General features: G+C 52.3%; 7 protein-coding genes across 7 annotated transcripts; 4 read left to right on the forward strand and 3 right to left on the reverse strand.

The window, feature by feature from the left end:
• Positions 1–123: 123 nt before the first annotated feature.
• N7496_005163 (uncharacterized protein) lies at positions 124–2,644 on the reverse strand (the record flags this gene model as incomplete). The annotated part of the gene is made up of 5 exons (XM_056698092.1): positions 124–1,722; positions 1,921–2,105; positions 2,164–2,254; positions 2,325–2,457; positions 2,517–2,644. The coding sequence occupies 5 exons, from the start codon at positions 2,642–2,644 to the stop codon at positions 124–126; spliced, it is 2,136 nt and encodes a 711-aa protein (XP_056556617.1).
• Positions 2,645–4,169: 1,525 nt separating this feature from the next.
• Positions 4,170–5,350, forward strand: N7496_005164 (CIA30 family protein; the record flags this gene model as incomplete). Its single annotated transcript, XM_056698093.1, has 3 exons — positions 4,170–4,251; positions 4,323–4,556; positions 4,635–5,350. 3 exons carry the CDS (start codon positions 4,170–4,172, stop codon positions 5,348–5,350), a joined length of 1,032 nt encoding a protein of 343 aa, XP_056556618.1.
• Positions 5,351–5,566: 216 nt separating this feature from the next.
• On the reverse strand, positions 5,567–6,598 carry N7496_005165 (phosphoribosylaminoimidazolesuccinocarboxamide synthase; the record flags this gene model as incomplete). Its single annotated transcript, XM_056698094.1, has 3 exons — positions 5,567–5,943; positions 6,009–6,384; positions 6,449–6,598. 3 exons carry the CDS (start codon positions 6,596–6,598, stop codon positions 5,567–5,569), a joined length of 903 nt encoding a protein of 300 aa, XP_056556619.1.
• Positions 6,599–6,829: 231 nt separating this feature from the next.
• Positions 6,830–9,473, forward strand: N7496_005166 (putative anaphase-promoting complex subunit Apc5; the record flags this gene model as incomplete). The annotated part of the gene is given in 7 exon segments (XM_056698095.1): positions 6,830–7,535; positions 7,591–7,684; positions 7,743–8,338; positions 8,395–8,501; positions 8,558–8,694; positions 8,749–9,265; positions 9,282–9,473. 7 exon segments carry the CDS (start codon positions 6,830–6,832, stop codon positions 9,471–9,473), a joined length of 2,349 nt encoding a protein of 782 aa, XP_056556620.1.
• A 558-nt stretch (positions 9,474–10,031) lies between these two features.
• N7496_005167 (cytochrome c oxidase subunit VIa) lies at positions 10,032–10,872 on the reverse strand (the record flags this gene model as incomplete). The annotated part of the gene is made up of 5 exons (XM_056698096.1): positions 10,032–10,077; positions 10,259–10,266; positions 10,336–10,495; positions 10,580–10,604; positions 10,704–10,872. The coding sequence occupies 5 exons, from the start codon at positions 10,870–10,872 to the stop codon at positions 10,032–10,034; spliced, it is 408 nt and encodes a 135-aa protein (XP_056556621.1).
• Positions 10,873–11,152: 280 nt separating this feature from the next.
• N7496_005168 (DNA-(apurinic or apyrimidinic site) lyase APN2) lies at positions 11,153–13,411 on the forward strand (the record flags this gene model as incomplete). The annotated part of the gene is made up of 5 exons (XM_056698097.1): positions 11,153–11,208; positions 11,273–11,363; positions 11,416–11,548; positions 11,600–12,372; positions 12,428–13,411. The coding sequence occupies 5 exons, from the start codon at positions 11,153–11,155 to the stop codon at positions 13,409–13,411; spliced, it is 2,037 nt and encodes a 678-aa protein (XP_056556622.1).
• A 1,519-nt stretch (positions 13,412–14,930) lies between these two features.
• N7496_005169 (HMG-box domain-containing protein) lies at positions 14,931–16,066 on the forward strand (the record flags this gene model as incomplete). Its single annotated transcript, XM_056698098.1, has 3 exons — positions 14,931–15,178; positions 15,229–15,539; positions 15,588–16,066. The coding sequence occupies 3 exons, from the start codon at positions 14,931–14,933 to the stop codon at positions 16,064–16,066; spliced, it is 1,038 nt and encodes a 345-aa protein (XP_056556623.1).
• Positions 16,067–16,874: the final 808 nt, after the last annotated feature.

The raw sequence follows: 16,874 nt of genomic DNA on the forward strand, positions 1-16,874 counted from the left end.
GTCAAGAAGAAGAGAAACCTGGGGAAAACAAAAAGGAGAAGGAAACAAAACGAGAACCAGTAGGTTGGAGAGCTCAAGTTGCCCTGAGCAATAGATCGAGATGCCATCAAAGTCTTTTCACACTTAGACGGACTTCACGGAGCAGTTGCGAGCCACAGATCCATTTTGAGAATCATCGGTATCAGTGCCAGTCTTGGGCTGGCAACCATCACTTTTGGCGAGGAGAGCTTCTTTCTCTTCTTCTTGTGCTTTCACCCTCCGTTCCTCCACCAGGTCCCGGATGATTTCCTGCAGGGTTTCTTCGCTGACTCCCGGGCTGAGGTGATGTTGACGCGCGTACTGCTCAACGGTGAGGCCGGTTAGGGTAACCGCGAAGGAATCAACGGGCTTTGAGGTGGGAGATGCGCAAGTATGGCTTGAATTGGTGCTGGCAATGGAGTTGATGGGACTCGGGGGCCTGGAGTCCTCCATAGGCGTGTCTTTGGCCCAAATGACGGTCTTCTTGCTCTTCTCCGAGTCAGAGGGAGGAGCCGAGTCGGAAGTTGAGCCCAGGCGGAGTCCAGTGGCGGACACAGAGCGAGAGCGAGATCCAGAGTGAGAATGCGAGCGGGAGCGAGAGGGAGATTGAGAGCGGGAACGACGGAGGGATTGAGAGAGGGTGCGGGAACGAGATCGAGAGCGAGAATCGGCTTCAATGGCGGAATCGTTGTCGGTGATCTCTTCGACAGAAACAACGACGGCGCTGCCAGCGGAGGTCTTCTTGGAGGCAGCCTTGATGTCCTCTTCCTCCTCATCATCGGCGTGATAGACACGAATGAGACGGGGAGCCTTCTCGGGCGTCTTGGGGTTCAATGGGACACCTCCCACGGTGTCGTTCTCGGAAGGCTGTTCGGCAACCTTCTCTTCTGGGATGCCATCCAGTTTGATATCCATCTGCTTCACCGGGCTTGGCGCCTTGTGAGGGGCGAAATGTTGGTCATTGATGTTGGGAGGGGAGTGGCCAAAGCCTCCATGTCCAGGGAAGGGCTCGACATAACCCATGTGGTCGACTGGACCGACTGGGCCAACAGGGCCAAAGTACCCGTTGGGGGGACCGTTCATGCCGGGTGGAGTGTTCACGGGGCCATGGTTAGGGATGAAACCGGGAGGATAGTAAGGGCCGGGTGGTGGTGGAGGAGGATAATGAGGTTGGCCGTAGGGGAGGTAGGGTGGATGCATGGGAGGAGGACCAAAGGGATCAGGATTTGTGTGAGGGCCCATGTAAGGCCGGGGACCAGTGATGGGAAGAGGACCAGGACCAGTGTAGACGTAGGGAGGAGGACCGGTGAAGCCATTGGGATCGGGAGGAGCATGCATTGCGTAGTGAGGGTTGAAGAGAGGTGGGTGCAGCTCATGGCTGTTGAAGGTTACCCCATGGACGGTGAAAGTTGGGTTGGGAACGTATCCGGCGTGGGGAGGCAGGTTCTCATTGCTCAGCTGAGAGTGATGGATCTTTGGGAAGCTGCTGCGATGAGGGTTCCGGGGGTTGAAGTTGCCATTACCGTTGCGGTGCTGGCGGGAGTGGTTGTTTCGCTGGAAATTTCCAGCACGAGGAGGGAAACGCCCATTGTAGGGCTTGGAGTGAGGAGCCCCGTTGCCGGGGCCCTGAACGGGGCCCTTGAGGAGAGGGCTGCCGTCCATGTCGAGCAGGTGCAGGTAGTACTTGTCGTCTTTTTGGAAGTACTGGGGAGTGTGAGAATCGAGTCAAAGGATGTGGGAGGAGGGAAGGTGTGATGGAGGAGAAGAGAGAAGGAGAGAGGAGGAATGAAGGAGAATAAAAAGGATGAGAGGGAGAGAGAGGAAAGGCAGAAGCTGAGGCAGACAAGATGAGGCAGAAGGCAGAAGGCAGCAAAGTGAGAGGAAGAAAGAGGAAGATCGTACCTTGATTGCGTCTCGACAGTCATCCACAAAAGCAAACGTCACTTTGGCCACGTCCGTCCAAGTCTGATATCCCGTCTGCTGCGGCTCGATAGTGTAGACTTCAAGAGATCCACGACCATCCAGTGCAGTCAGTACGTCTTGAGCTGTCACGGGCTGAAGAGAGCGCAGCCCAAGACACGCAGTTCCTGTCACTAGGTGTCAGCTCAGTTCACGGGAGAGATCCAAGAAGAGTAGATTACTTACTTCGTCCTTTAGCACGTTCAATTCTCAGCAATCGGTCATGAAGCACGGTAGATTCGTCGCTAGCCAGAGCTGCACTGGCATCCTCCACACGCTATAGAGAATAATGTCAGAATATAGAGACTCTTTATATCCCCATGCAAAGGGTCGGAATGGAAACTTACTTCAAACTGCACAAAAGCACCGGGCAATCCCTTCTTTTTATCTTGCTTGATTTTTACATGGCAAGCTCCATATTGTGTAAATACCGACTTCAAGTCTTCAGCCAGCGTCTCAGTGGGAACTTTTGTAGAGAGACTGTAATCTCCGTTAGTAGAGAATACCTTATAGCATCTGCAGATAGTTTCACAACTTACTTTCCAACGAAAATACAAGCTTCGGGTGGGAATAAGCCCTGGGCATTCTTCGCCGAAGGCTCCTCCTGCAGGCGATCCCCGCGAGGGCACTTGGCCTCTGCATTTGGAACCACGAGCTGGATAGTCATTTTGGAATATGTATCAGAGTGTGGTAGAGAGTGCGGTAGAATGGGTATAGCTATGTCTGTATGGGAATCACAGCGAGGTTGGACGAATGTATGCACATGGACGAAGGAGATGATGAGATTTGGACGGACTACGAAAAGGAGGAAAAGATATCCTCCCAATTTTTTTTCCACTCTACCGCACTGACAATTCTTCTCCGCAACAAATTGAGAGCCGTGATTCCATGGGGTTGCTACTAAGCCTCATTCTGGGGAGCAAAGCTTGGGAAATGCCAAACTAAACCATGGCTAGCTTCGGCGGTTGACTAGCATGACCTACAGCAGTTTGACTCAGAATCAAACTCTATTTGATACAGTAATAGCCGGACGAGAGTCATGAAAGTATCATACTTGTTCCTTGTGACTCGAGTATCCCAGGCAGAAGCTCCAGATCAACTTGGAGCTTGGATACTTCGCGGCCTGAACAGCTTCCATGGGTCTTGTATAACGGGATCACAGTGGCTGGATCATGCCCAGCATGTAAGGCAGAAGATTAACTTTCACGTTCCTGCAAATTGGCTGATCAAGGTTTCATTCGGCCGATTCGATTGCTATCGTGACGTGCAAGGTGCGTAAGGTACGGATGGCTTGGTGGTAGAGGATCTATGCCGCGGACAAAGTCATGCTAGCGAATCGAGTAACAGTCAAGAAGAAACTGACTAGGATAACCCTTTTCTAGCCTCCTGTTTTCAATGAGAATGTAAATCTCTTCGGCCGTCCATAATAGGTGAGCCGCCATCCTCCTCAGTACCGACACCCGATGGAGGTATGGAGTGGCCAGCACAAATCCCGAAAAGGTAATTTAGCGAGGATCGTGGTGTAAAGCAAAGAAGAAAGCAGAAATAGAGTACAGGATGCGAGTTCGGAGAAATAGCTCCTATAATCCAGCAGTTAATAACGGACGAGGCACACAAGTGCAAAGATGTTGATGTATAGTCACCATTATACTAGGTTCACGGGTGAACCCTAAATTCCAGAGACGCCACTTCCTGTCCCTGGATCTATTTTTACAATACATTCGGTTTCTCGAGCAAGATCTGCAGGTTAGTACCTAAGTTGAAAGTAAATCGGTCCTCTAATGACCGTAAAATACGATCTGAAACTATTAGACTGTAAAGCATCAAGGTCGCCCGACGATGATGTTCCAGATGTCCGTCCAGGGCTTTGAATATTCCAATTTTCTGACCACTTTTCCATCTTTTTCAAGCAATACCTGGCCTTTTATTCTGTGTATTTATTGCCCATACCCCGACTTGAATATATGGCCACTCTACAGGCTCACAAGCTTAAACCGAATACATAACGGTTGGAACAGGGTTGGATACAAGCTCCAAGCAGGGCACCGGTTATCTTATCGCGGCAGATCGGCGCGCAAGTCTTCACGCCACCTCGGGACGCCGACATCATCCAAAATCATCGCCAAGCAACCTCCAGCTATTCCCTCCTCCACACCCCATCCTCCTCCAGATCACACTCGCTCAGTTTAGCGATGATTCCAACTCGGAGGTTAGCTGCACAGGGCGGCTTCTTCAAGCGAAGCGCTGAAGAATTCAGCCGTCTCTCCAAGATAGGTCGGTGTCGCGCTCCGTTCTCCCCGTTCGGTCAACCAGCAAGCTAACCGCGCAACGTCTACAATCTCCAGCTTGGAACACCGAAGCCCTTCATACCCCGACCAAGCCCTACGTCCTCTTGGACTTCGAAGATGCGTCCTCGGTCGAGGGCTGCAAGACCATGGCCGACCGCGCCGTTGGCGGTTTCAGTACTGCGAGTCTGGACTTTGAGCCCGCGGAACCCGCATCGAATACCCCTGCACATGCGCGCTTCCACGGCAGCATCTCTACCAAGCTGCCGACGAACTGGCGCGTCGAGAGAACCGGTAAGTCTTCCGGTGTTGCATCAGAAAAGCTTCCAGAAACGGGGACCGGAAATACTGATTCCTGGGGGCTATGAATAGGATACGCCGCATTCCGCAACCGAGACCGTGGCTTTTGGCTTTTCGGCCGTCTTTTCTGGGACGTTGATCCCTACGCTTACCTTGCCCTCCGTATCAAGTCCGATGGTCGTCGGTATACCGTGAATATCCAGACCGATTCTATCGTGGAAACCGACATCCACCAACACAGATTGTACACCCGGCACCACCGCGTCCACGGCCAGACACCCATGCAAGAAGCCCTGCGCTCCAGATCTGCCGAGGAATCCGGTGCTGAAGGAGAGCTTTACCCACAGGGTATTCCGGACGCTCTGTCAGATTTCCCGCCCGAATCGACTATCATCTCCTCTTCCTCTAGCGCCACGACCTCCGGTACGACGGGGTGGGAGACAGTCTTGTTGCCGTTCAACTCGTTTGTCCGGACGAATCATGGATACGTGATGGAGCCGCAGACGTGTCTGCTTCGGTCGCGGGTGAAGAGTATTGGAATTGGTCTTACGGATCGTATTGAGGGACCGTTTGATCTGCGTATTCACAAGATTTGGGCGACGAATGGTATGGGTGAAGCTGATATTGAGGAGGAGCGGCGGATTTGTGGTGCGGATGCCTTGCCGATTGATGAGGGTGTCCGGACTGCTTGGACGAATAAGCAGGCGTCGAAGGAGGAGGATGGTCAGAAGAGCTCTACGACGAAAGAGAAGGGGTTGAAGGGATTGAAGTCGGAGTGGGACGAGTAATTTGTACGAGCAATCTTCCCTCAATCCGTTTGTATATTATCTTGCTATGTACTTTTCCCGTGTTCGGGACATTCGAACATGCAACAACCATTGGACATTCATGAATCCTTTTTCATTGTCTCATCCTCGATACCAATTCATAAACACATACACAGGTCCATACCCTCTTTCAAGTAACACAACTCCAAGATATATAATAGCCCCCAAATACCCACTCTAGTTACCACCAGTAATCTTCTCCCAGGCCTCTTTGTACTTCTCAGCAGTCTTCTGCACAACCTCCTCGCTCATACGAACACCATCCTTGCCCTTCAGGCCCTGCGAGACCAACCAATCACGCAGGTACTGCTTGTCAAAGCTCGACTGGCCCTGGCCAACAACGTACGAGTCCTTGGGCCAGAAGCGGGACGAGTCGGGAGTCAAGACCTCGTCAGCGAGGACAACCTCGTTCGTCTCCTCGTCAACACCGAACTCGAACTTGGTGTCGGCAATGATGACACCCCGCTCGAGGGCATAGGCGTGCGCAGCCTTGTACAGCTGCACGGCCAGCGAGGCAATGGTAGAAGCATAGGGCTCGCCGACGATAGCGGTAGCTGTGCATACTCCGTGATTAGCTATCACTGTTCATGCAGCTCATTATATTCGCGCGAGTACTTACCCTGGTCAGGATGGATGTTCTCATCGTGCTCGCCCAGCTCAGCCTTGGTGCTGGGGGTGTAGATAGGTCCATCGGGGAAGGCCTCGCTCTCCTTCAGACCCGCGGGGACCTTGATGCCGTGCACGGTACCGGACTTCTGATACTCCTTCCAGGCGGAGCCGGTGATGTATCCACGGACGATAGCCTCGATGGGGAGAATGCGGAGCTTGCGCACCTGCATGCTACGGTTCTGCAGCTTGGGACGGAGCGATTCGGGGATCTGGGGAGGAAGGTCGAGGGTGATGAAGTGGGTGCGGAGAGTAGGAATGGCCTCCGAGAGGATCTGGAACCAGGTCTTGGTGCAGAGAGTGAGCAAGACACCCTTTTCGGGAACGCCCTATTCATTACCGAATAGTTAGTAGTTGAACGATCGTGGTGGGAGTGACATCTTAGCCTTGTACATTCTCCATGATCACATCGTAGGCGGAGATGCGATCACTAGCGACGAAGAGCAGGGTCTTCTCGTCGACCTCGTACAGGTCGCGCACCTTACCCCGTGCAACGAGGGGGAGAGCACCCTGCAGGTCAAAGGACGTTATAGCTTCCGCCATGGTGAAATCGAGTCAATTGGGAGTTAGAAGAGAGTAAAAGAAGAGCCAATGCGTCATTCGCGGGATACATTTTTTGGCGGGGCATCGCCGATCGCGGCCTCGTAGCCTGAGGCAGTTATCGGGGACTTTATCAACATTAAACATTCGGAAACGCGCCCAGAACACGTCGAGAGCTCTCGGGAATTCAAAAACAGCTGGATGGTCCCGGAAAATGGGCCAATCCTCGCCAAAATGACGCACTATCTGACTCCGTGGAGGATCTCGCTGTTGTGCCTGATAACAGTGTACACCGATGGGCTCGTGCCTAACTCATCCGCCATCGATGTGCTCTCCTTCTTGACCGCGGGCCTATTCCCTTTAGATCCCGCCGATAAGCAATGGGAGAAACACTACCTACCACGCATCACCGAGATCGAGGAGGTGCTGTCGGGACATGAATCGTCCGTACCGGGCCGATCACTCTGGGATCTGTTTCTCAAGAAGATCTGGTCCCTGGACTCGCTTGATGCGCTGGAGGTGTTTTTCAACGACGACCTGCCCTCGTTGCTCACAAAGACACGTGAGCAGTTGATTCAAGACCGGGATAATGGCCTTGCACCGGAGAATGAGGGGATGCGATTGTCTCGGAGCTCGCCGCTGGGTGCGTTCGTGCGCAGGGCGTATTTGGAATACACGAGGTTGCAATTCCATGATTCGGTGACGCTCTGGTCTGCCTTTGTGAAGTATCGGCTGCCGACGTACAATATGTGGGCGAGGAGGAATGCCTCGGATAGACATGCACCTGTCGATATTAATCTGCAATTGCATGGCTTCAATTCCAGTGCCCACCTTACGCATGTGGTGTATGGCAATGTCGAGGACGAGGATGAGGATGAAGGCTTGGTCAGTGCTAAGGATGCGGAGCGATTGATTGAGTTCCAAGTTGGGGAGCTGCAGCGTACGTATCAGTATGGTTTGGATATGTATGTCTTTCATATACTGATGACATGTAGGACTGGGTGGCAGAGTTCCTGAGGAGATGAGAGCGCAACTCAAGCGTATCATGACCTCCGATTCAAATGCTCCAGTACTGATGTACTATCTTGAGTGAGTACACCCACAAATGACTCCACGCCTTGAACGAACTCTGGCTAAGAAGCTGCAGATATCTCGACGCCTGGCGAGCCGGCGACTACACATCAGCATTCGACAACCTCCACCGATATTTCGACTATACCATGCACAGCAACTCCGATCGAAGCGCCTATCAGTTTGCGCTCCTGAACTTAGCCATCATCCAGGCGGACTTTGAATGCTTTAGCGAAGCTATCTCTGCCGTGCAAGAAGCCGTCGCCATCGCTCGCGAGTCTCATGACATGAACTGCCTTAATTTCTGTATGAGCTGGCTGTACCACTTTGGCAAGGCATTTCCAGAGCAGATGCGGGAGGTTCAGAATAGTGGAATGTTGGGTGATGAAAAAGAGGGCCTCGCGTTTCTCAAGGCCAAGTCGAAGGAGACGGAAATGTGGTCTCTCATGAGCACAACGTTGCTCAGCGAGGCTAAGCTGGAGATGCAGCAGGTGGGTGCTCGGCCGTCGTCCTTTGCGAATCCGGTACACGGTGCTAACAACTCCCAGGGAGAGAGCCTTGCCACAATCGTCGAATCATTCGTTCGAGCATCCCATATCAATGTCACAAAGGGTCTTGCGAATCCCACCGGCGCGTACATATTGCTACAAAGTGCCATGTATGCTCGGATAGGTATGGTTTTGTGGGTTGATGAGACACTGGGAATGAAGCTGACCACCTGGTTATAGGCGCCACCCATCTCGCATGGTTGGACACCGAAGTCTTCCGCGAATGTTACGTGGAGGGCCATCCGTACGAGGACTTTGTGAAGCTCACATACAGAAACTGCCAATTCGTAAGTCACAGGCCTCTATGTCTGTCTGGATGCAGGAGCTAATCTGGCATAAATAGCTGGCACAAAAGGGGAACTACAAGGAAGCCTTTGCTCGCATGAACAAGGTCGAACCAGAAAGGCTACGAGCCTTCAAATACAACAACTCCTGGACATACTATTCAGGTCTCCTCCAACTAAGACGGCAAATCAACCGGTAAACATCCCCATGTTCCTATCCCTCGCCATTCACCTGCTAACATGCCCTCAGCGACGACAAGGTAGCCGTCGAACACATCCTGACTCAACTCCAAGCCATCCAACTCCTCGATTTTGACATGCGCCTCCTCCTCGCCTTCCACACCATCGAATACACCCTCCGCCAAGGCGACACCGGCCGTGCCCTACGCATGGTCGAACAAGCCGCAAACTCCATGCAACCCGAAAACTTCGACGTCCACTCCCAAATCAAACTCCTCTGCCTAAAAGCTCGTATCCTCGAGAAATCCGGTCACCCACAACGCGGCTTCTCCCTAGCCATGCGCGCTGCGAGCATCGCCCACCGCTCAAAGGTCCTCCTCGACCTGTGGGAAGCCATCTGCACTCTTGCAGCTGTCCTCCTATCTCTGCGTGAGTTCGAGGCCACCGCCGAGTTAGTCGAGAGTATCATGCCGCAGATCCTCGAGGCGGAGGACTCGGCTCTGACAGCGCGTGCGTATTCACTGCTCGTCGATGCCAATATGGGCGTTGCGGGGGGAACTGTGGTCCCAGCAGGGACCGGAACGTACGTTGGCTCGGAAGGAGTACGTTAACCGTGCGTTGGGGTATATTGACTCGGCGTATGATGCGTACGAGGAGATTGAGGATATTCTGGGCCAGACGGAGATGATGGCCAAGAAGGCTACTGTGATGCATTTGACGGGTGATCCGGTCTTGGCTAATGATTATGCGGCGAAATATTTGGATCTGCGGAAGCGACGGGGTGCGGAGATTTGATGGTGTTCTGTATGATTAGTTCGTGTGATTAGTATTGTGAAAGAGGCGAACTTGGTTTGTTGTGGCACGCGCTGGCGTATCTGGATACCGGGGTCTGCAATGAATGATATGCCCAATAACAACAACCCAGATGTTTTCATTACTAGGTGTTTAACTCGAGAAGCTCGGCAAGTAAGCTAGAACATCGTACAAGAGCAACTCGCATACTCGGCACATCACACTATGTGGATATATATTCCGCACACAACAGCCCTACAAATTTACACTACAGTCCAACCACCACCTGTACGAGAGTCTAAACCCAGTCAATTCCGACCTAGATAGATACTCAACAAAGGAAAAGAGCAAGAAGGATAGAATACGACAAGCTTCACTTCATTCCATCAAATGGATCTCTGTCATCCCCAATTTGCGAACTCGTATGACTCCGCGGAACACATCTGCGATAGATATACATTTGAACTGTGCACTCAAGACCAAAGAAACGATCTCCCAAACACGCATTGAGGCTCGCACACGAGGTTTTGGTGGGTTATTGTTGGTTGGAGAGCGATTGGCTTAGGTAGCCTTGTCCTTGTTGTGGTAGTTGACATCGGAGTTCCAGCTGTGTGGGTTGTTAGCGGTGATTCTTCCGGAGAGGGCAGTGATGAACCGGGATCGGATCTGGTGGGATGATGAGAGAGAAGAAGGGATTGCGGATATGTGTAGGCACAAGCTTGACGAGGGTCGTCGCATGCGCCCGGTGCGAAATTTGTGTGCTCTGAAGGTGCGGATTGGAAACTTACAAGATGGTCTGCAGGGGGAAAAAGTCAGCAATTGCGTTCTTAAGTAGCTCGATTGGCGGGATAGAGGATTTACTCACCTTGTCACCGTCGCCCCAGGGGAAGTTCTTCACGCGGATGTTCTGGTAGGGGTACTCGGTGCGCTCCTCCAAAGGAGGCATGTGGTCCCAGTGCTCCCAGTGCTCGTTCCACAGGTTGTAGGCGTTGAGGCCACCGCCGATCAGGCAGGGGATGACGGCACTGTAAGCATAGTGGTTAGTAGTGTCCTATGTGGCTCGCTGCACAAGAATTCGAGTCCGCAGTTCCGCCGAGAAAAACACATACAAGATCGACAGCTTGCGCCACAGGTCTGCAGAGCCATTGAGTCAGTACGAAGCACTTGTGAATATTCCAAGCCGGATAAAACAGAATTCCACCGGTCATGGGTTCAATTGGGATCTTCACGCACCGCTGGTGGAGGCGGCGTGGTGCTTGACGGCAGCACGCTCACGGTTGAACTCGTTGTCGACGATCCAAGAGGGCTTGGCCTCGGCAGAGTTGAAGCGGCGCTGGGCGACCGCGCGGGCCTGCTGGGAGGCACGCTGGGCAAAGCGGGCGATGTTGCGCTGGGCGAACATGGTGGTGATTGTGGGGGTGCAGGTGGTTTGCTGGAGGGGAGAGGAGGTCGAAGCACGTCGTACGTTGAAATCCGAGCCGCTTTAGTGGACTCCCGTGATCCCCCGGCTTATGTAACCTGATGTCACTCCACCCTCACGTGACCCGTAACCGGCAGCTTTGTGAGAGCTTCGTCAAGCTGTAGAAGACGCTGATATTGCTTTCAACGCGTCTAATTTGGTGGAAAACTCTCGCTGCAAGCGCTGCAGGGTATGCGCCGTTGCTGTGTGCCAGTCGCCGGCCATGGGGTTTCGCATCACGACGTGGAATGGTGAGTGGCTTGTCTCTGGTCGGAAGGAGTGGGCCTTGGCTGTAAATATTGGTGCTGACCAGGTCTCGCAGTTAATGGGATTCGGTATGTAGAGTTCCTGCAGAGAAGTCAATATCAAGGCTAAATGAGTGGTTAAGGAACCCATTCTCATACGAGCCATGGAGAGGGACTCGAACCTTTGAGGTCAGTTTTCCAGGTGCATTTCCACAGAATGTCTTCACTGACAAGACCATAGTCCATGTTCGATATCCTAGAATCGGACATCGTGGTATTCCAGGAAACCAAAATCCAACGAAAAGATCTCCGAGATGATATGGTCCTAGTCCCGGGATGGGACTGCTATTTCAGCCTGCCCAGGGTTAAGAAAGGTGCGTGCAGCTGTGTCGCAGTACTTCTCCACAGGAGCTAATACCGAGCAGGATACTCTGGGGTCGTGATATACACACGCAATGCGACATGCGCGCCAATTCGAGCCGAGGAAGGCATTTTTGGTGTTCTTTGCCCACCCAATTCATCAATCCCTTTCCGAGATCTCCCAGAAGACCAGCAGATTGGCGGGTACCCGACTTTCGAGCAGCTCAGAAGACCGGCTGCTGTCTTGGAAGATACTGATTCAAATGACGAGGAAGATGAGGAGAGACCAGCCGATGAGCCTATTGATCCAGCAACTCTGGACTCCGAAGGACGGTGTGTCGTCCTCGAATTCCCGGCCTTTGTGCTCATTGGCGTATATTGTCCTGCGAATCGCGACGAAAGCCGGGTTACATTCCGGCTCGGCTTTCTCAATGCTCTTGACGCTCGAATTCGGAATCTGGTCGCGATGGGGAAGCGAGTGTTTGTGACTGGCGACATCAACATTGCCAAGCAGGCCATCGACTCCGCTCATGTTCTCGAAGCCATTCGCAAGAACACTGCAACGGAGGACACGTATATCACCGTGCAATCCCGGAGGCTATTCAACCAGTTACTGGATGACGGGAAGGTCGTTGGGCCCCGCGAAGAAGGCAGGGAAAAGCCTGTGATGCACGATATATGCAGGTCCTTCCATGCTGACAGGGCTGGGATGTACACTTGCTGGGACACAAGGCTCAATACCCGACCGGGAAATTTCGGGGCACGTATCGATTACGTGCTCTGCAGCCTCGATATGAAGGACTGGTTTGCCGACTCGAACATTCAAGAGGGCTTGATGGTACGTTTGTAGGCTCGCGTTGTTGTCGGATACTCGCTAACTCTGTCATCGTTAGGGGTCGGATCATTGCCCTGTTTACGCGGTCTTCAAGGACAACGTACCTCACGATGGGAAAACGGTACACATTCGAGATATTATGAACCCACCGGGCGCGTTCAAAGATGGCGAGCGCCAGCGGGTGTACTCGTCCCAGTGGATGCTACCAGGATCAGGACGCCTGTTACCCGAGTTCGACGTCGACAAGCGTCGCAGCATCAAGGACATGTTCGCGCGCAAGCCGGCTCCTAGCCTCTCTCGCTCGCCATCCACGGCCAGTGCCCTGGGAAACACGACCGTGGCTCTGGACACGGAATCGACCGCATTACAGACAGCCGCACTCAGCGAAAAGCCTCCCATCCCACCCATCTCCAGTCAGAATCAGTCCTCGAATACCCTGTCCCGCAAGCGATCACAGCCTCTTCCAGCGACTTCCGTCAAGCGCTCCAAGTCCTCGGCCACACCCACATCTACGGCTACAGCGGGTCAGAAAACACTCAAAGGCTTCTTCAAGCCGAAGTCCGTCGAAGGCAGCGCATCCGTCAAGCCCTCTACAGCTTCGCCAAAGACCAAGATCCAGCCTAGCGACGACGGAACATCATCCCCTACAAAGACCGGTGCGAATGCCACTCTCACCACTAACACACCAGGAACTACCCCCCAGCCTTTCGAGCCCACCATCGATACCCAGTTCTCTGCATCAGAGACACGCTCTACACAATCCTCGCCCGGCAAGTCCCAAACAGAGACGATCATCGATCCCATCGTCAGCAAAGAAGACTGGAACAAGCTGTTCACCAAGAAACCCGCTCCCCGTTGTGACAGCCACCAAGAACCCTGCGTCAGTCTGACCACAAAGAAACCGGGCATGAATCGCGGCCGCGCATTCTGGATCTGCCCGCGGCCTCTCGGTCCCAGCGGCGAGAAGGAGAAGGGTACACAATGGCGTTGTCCGACGTTCATCTGGGCCAGTGATTGGAACTCGGCGTCGCAAGGAGAGTGATGGGGTTCATCTACGCCGTCTGCTAATTTACCAGATACCATTTCCATAGCCAATGCATTTAATATTTCCATTCATGCTGCGTATGTCCATTCTATTTCGTAGGGCTGGGCTGGCTGGGGGCCTCCGGCAAGGCTCCACGTTAAGGCACCAAGGCCATTGTTTGCTACGCGTGACGGTCTCTAGGCAACGAAGGTAGAGTGGGGCTGCTGCCTAGAGGAAGATTGGGGCCTGTATGCAGTGGGATGCGCGAGTTGGGCAAACAACATTGAGGACAAGTATCGTGGCATTCGATCATAGCGAACTTTGGCTACGAGGGGATGCTGGGGTACTTAAATAAGATGGAAGGAGCGTGGAGGGCTCCATTGTTTGCTTTTTACTATGGGGTCACATGCCATTTCCCAAACGGGCGATACGGCTGCTGCCTAGAGCCTGGGGGGTAGGAAGCGAGCATCGAGGTTGAGTCTGGAGGGCATCGAGATACATACAAATTAAGGTGCGTGGGGGTGCGGGGGGACTTTCCCGCTATGGCTGTCAGAAGGGTGGGTCCTGGAGTGGGTCCACGTGCCCGATTGATACCCCAAAAGGGTAATGGTTGCCTAGAGGGGAAGATGTTTGCTTGGGTTGCCATGCAGATTTTTTGCTTGTGGAAACTCGTAGAAAATGTAGCTGGGCATGGAAGGTGGGTGGATTTCGCGACGGGGGTATGGTCGGTCGATGCTCGTGAGCATTTTGCTCTAGTATGGGGGATTTTCGGGGACTTTGCAACAGAATGGGATTTAATACTATATTTTTGTGTGTAATTAATTATATTTACTTATTAAAAGTGCTAATTAGCAATTTTAAAGTATTGATAAGCACTATTAAAGCGGGTCCCATTATGCTGGGGATCCAGAATGCCATATGGCAATGTCGATCCCCCAGATCTACATGGCGGCGGCCCCTCTATGTGGGGTACCACGTTTACACTACTTTAAATCAGCCCCTGCATGAATAAGCTCAAATTTAGTTAATATCTAGTATTATCAAGTAGCGTCATCAATTCCTCGAATTAAAAAAATAAATTCAACATTAAAATGGGTTCTGGTCATCCTCGTACTGTGAATCAGGGGACTCTGTAGAAGGTGGATGGAGGCCGGCATTACACGGTCATAGTAGGGTCGCAACGGCTTCCCCAAAATTATGCCGGGTCACAACCACAGGCTCAAGGCTTCAAGGCAGCACCGTAAACAATGAATGACGCGTTCAATCTTCCATATTCTTCCGCCATTGTTTTGGCAATCTTCCTCACCAAAACACATCTTCGAAATCCTGCGCTCTGATTGGCTCTCTTAATTGACACTAGCGAACAAAGCGATTTCCAGGGCCCCCAGCAAACACTTAAATACTTCCTCCCCTACCACCGAACTCTTCTCCTCTCTCTTTCCCCCTGCCCCCCACCACCTCTTTCCATTCTCCCAATCCTACCCCAACTCTGCTTTCCTGACCACACTCTCTCTATTCATTTCATCTCTTCGTCAACATGGCAAGCCCGCCAGAAAGCCCGCCAGGCCTGGAACGCATAGCAGGCATGAAAAGCATGGAAGAAATTCTCGCCTCGCTTGGAGGGAACTTCCTTGCCAATCTGTCCCCTAAGCAGAAGGCACTTGAGCTTACTTGGCTGCATGGCCTCCTGAACCTCGGTAATACCAACAACGAGATCATTATTCCTGAGAATATTGTCAGGCTGTGGGGAGAGGATTTTCTTCACAGTCTCGCCGGCCGCCTTGAGTAAGTATGCGTCCAATATTACTCGAATTTACGCTAATATTTGATGATAGAAGCGAGCTCAAGAAGGAGGCCTGCATCATCATAGATCAAACGATTGACGCTTACCGAATTGGCATTTGCGATTCTTACCCCAAAAAGCTTCCTCGGTCTGCCTTTGTTTACGAAGATAAGAACGGCAACGACAGGATGGGCAACGACAAGAAGATCAATCGAGAGATCCGTGCGGCAATTGAAGAAGGAGTTAACGTTCCGCTTGCCTCCCCTCGTGTCCCCCGCCCCCCAAACTCCTTCATTCTCTACCGCCAACACCATCACCATGCAGTTACTGCTGAAAACCCTGGTATTCCGAACACTGAAATTTGTGAGTTGAGCCTGATTTATTCTATCGTTACAGTACTAATTCACGCAGCTCGCATCATTGCTCGAATGTGGCACCGTGAGCCTCTTGCAGTCCGGGCCCGCTTCAGGGCGCTTGCCGATGAAAAGAAACGACTCCATTCCGAGGCGCATCCCGACTACCAGTACACTCCACGACGTCCAGGCGACAAATTCAGCCGCCGGCGTGGCAGACTTCACACCAGCTCCGTCCCTTTCTTCAACCAGACGGCTGCTGGCCAAGTTCGAGTCAAAAATGCCGACGAGAACAACAGCGGCTGGATTGATGTGGACGGTGACTGCATTGACATCCTCGATGAGCTGGGTCTGATGTACGGTCCAAATGCCTTGACTCCACTCCCGAATCTCGACACCTCTGCCTTCAATGCTATGGTTAACATGCAAATGGATCAACGCGTTGCTTTGCAGACTGTCCGCTATCATGAACTGGAGGGCGATGAGTTCGACTCGGACTTCCCAATGCACACCATGCTCTCTCTTCCAGGCGCTTAGACCGGTCCCATTTGATTTAAAAGTCCATGGGACGAGGCATTGACGACATCACATAGTCCCGATGTGTCCAACTCGCGCGGTGGCTACGATTCCTACATTCTTTTCTCCCCTCTACAATCCCCCTTTAATGACGTTCGACCCCGACACACCATTCCGACACACCCTCGCCTGCGTCGTCTCTGCCTCCTTGGATTTCACGCCATATGTTCTGTTTGCGGGCAATTTCGAGTTTTCTGTTACTTGTTTGATTCTCCTAAAGGGGTTTCATGAGAGATGTTGTGTGTTCGACTGGGTTGAGGGAATATTGTAAGTCGTTCTTCGGAACGCGAGTAGGTACCTCCCCGCGAACACTGTACGTCACTTGTGCCGCCCCACAAAATCCAAAAAAAGTTAAAAAACAGATAGATTTCCTTTTTCCATCGTAGAAACTTGTAGGACTTGTTTACTTTGTAGATTTACAGTCTAGAACTTGGAGTATTCTGTGTAAGTTGTTACAGTGCGGAGGTGTTGTAGGACTTCATAGTGTAGACCCGAACTCGGAGTGGCTCTGCATGAAAGCATTGAGAGCGCATGACGTGAATGACTCGTATTCTCTGGCTTTGCAAATTACAGTTTCAGCGTCTACGTCGAGGATTTTGGGCATTCTTTGTTACGAGGGAACTGTGTGATGCGAATGAGCACATTAGTACAAGGGTTTCTTTGTTCGACGTCGACGCCAAGACTGTCAATCGGCGGGACGGTGGATCCGGTGGGCCCAGTGGAGACGTGGTTCATGCAGCCACCGGAAAGCCGCTTGGCTATTTCCGAT

This window comes from Penicillium cataractarum, assembly GCF_028827025.1.
Source record: "Penicillium cataractarum strain IBT 29864 chromosome Unknown utg000004l, whole genome shotgun sequence".
In the NCBI taxonomy this organism is placed as follows: Eukaryota; Fungi; Ascomycota; class Eurotiomycetes; order Eurotiales; family Aspergillaceae; genus Penicillium; species Penicillium cataractarum.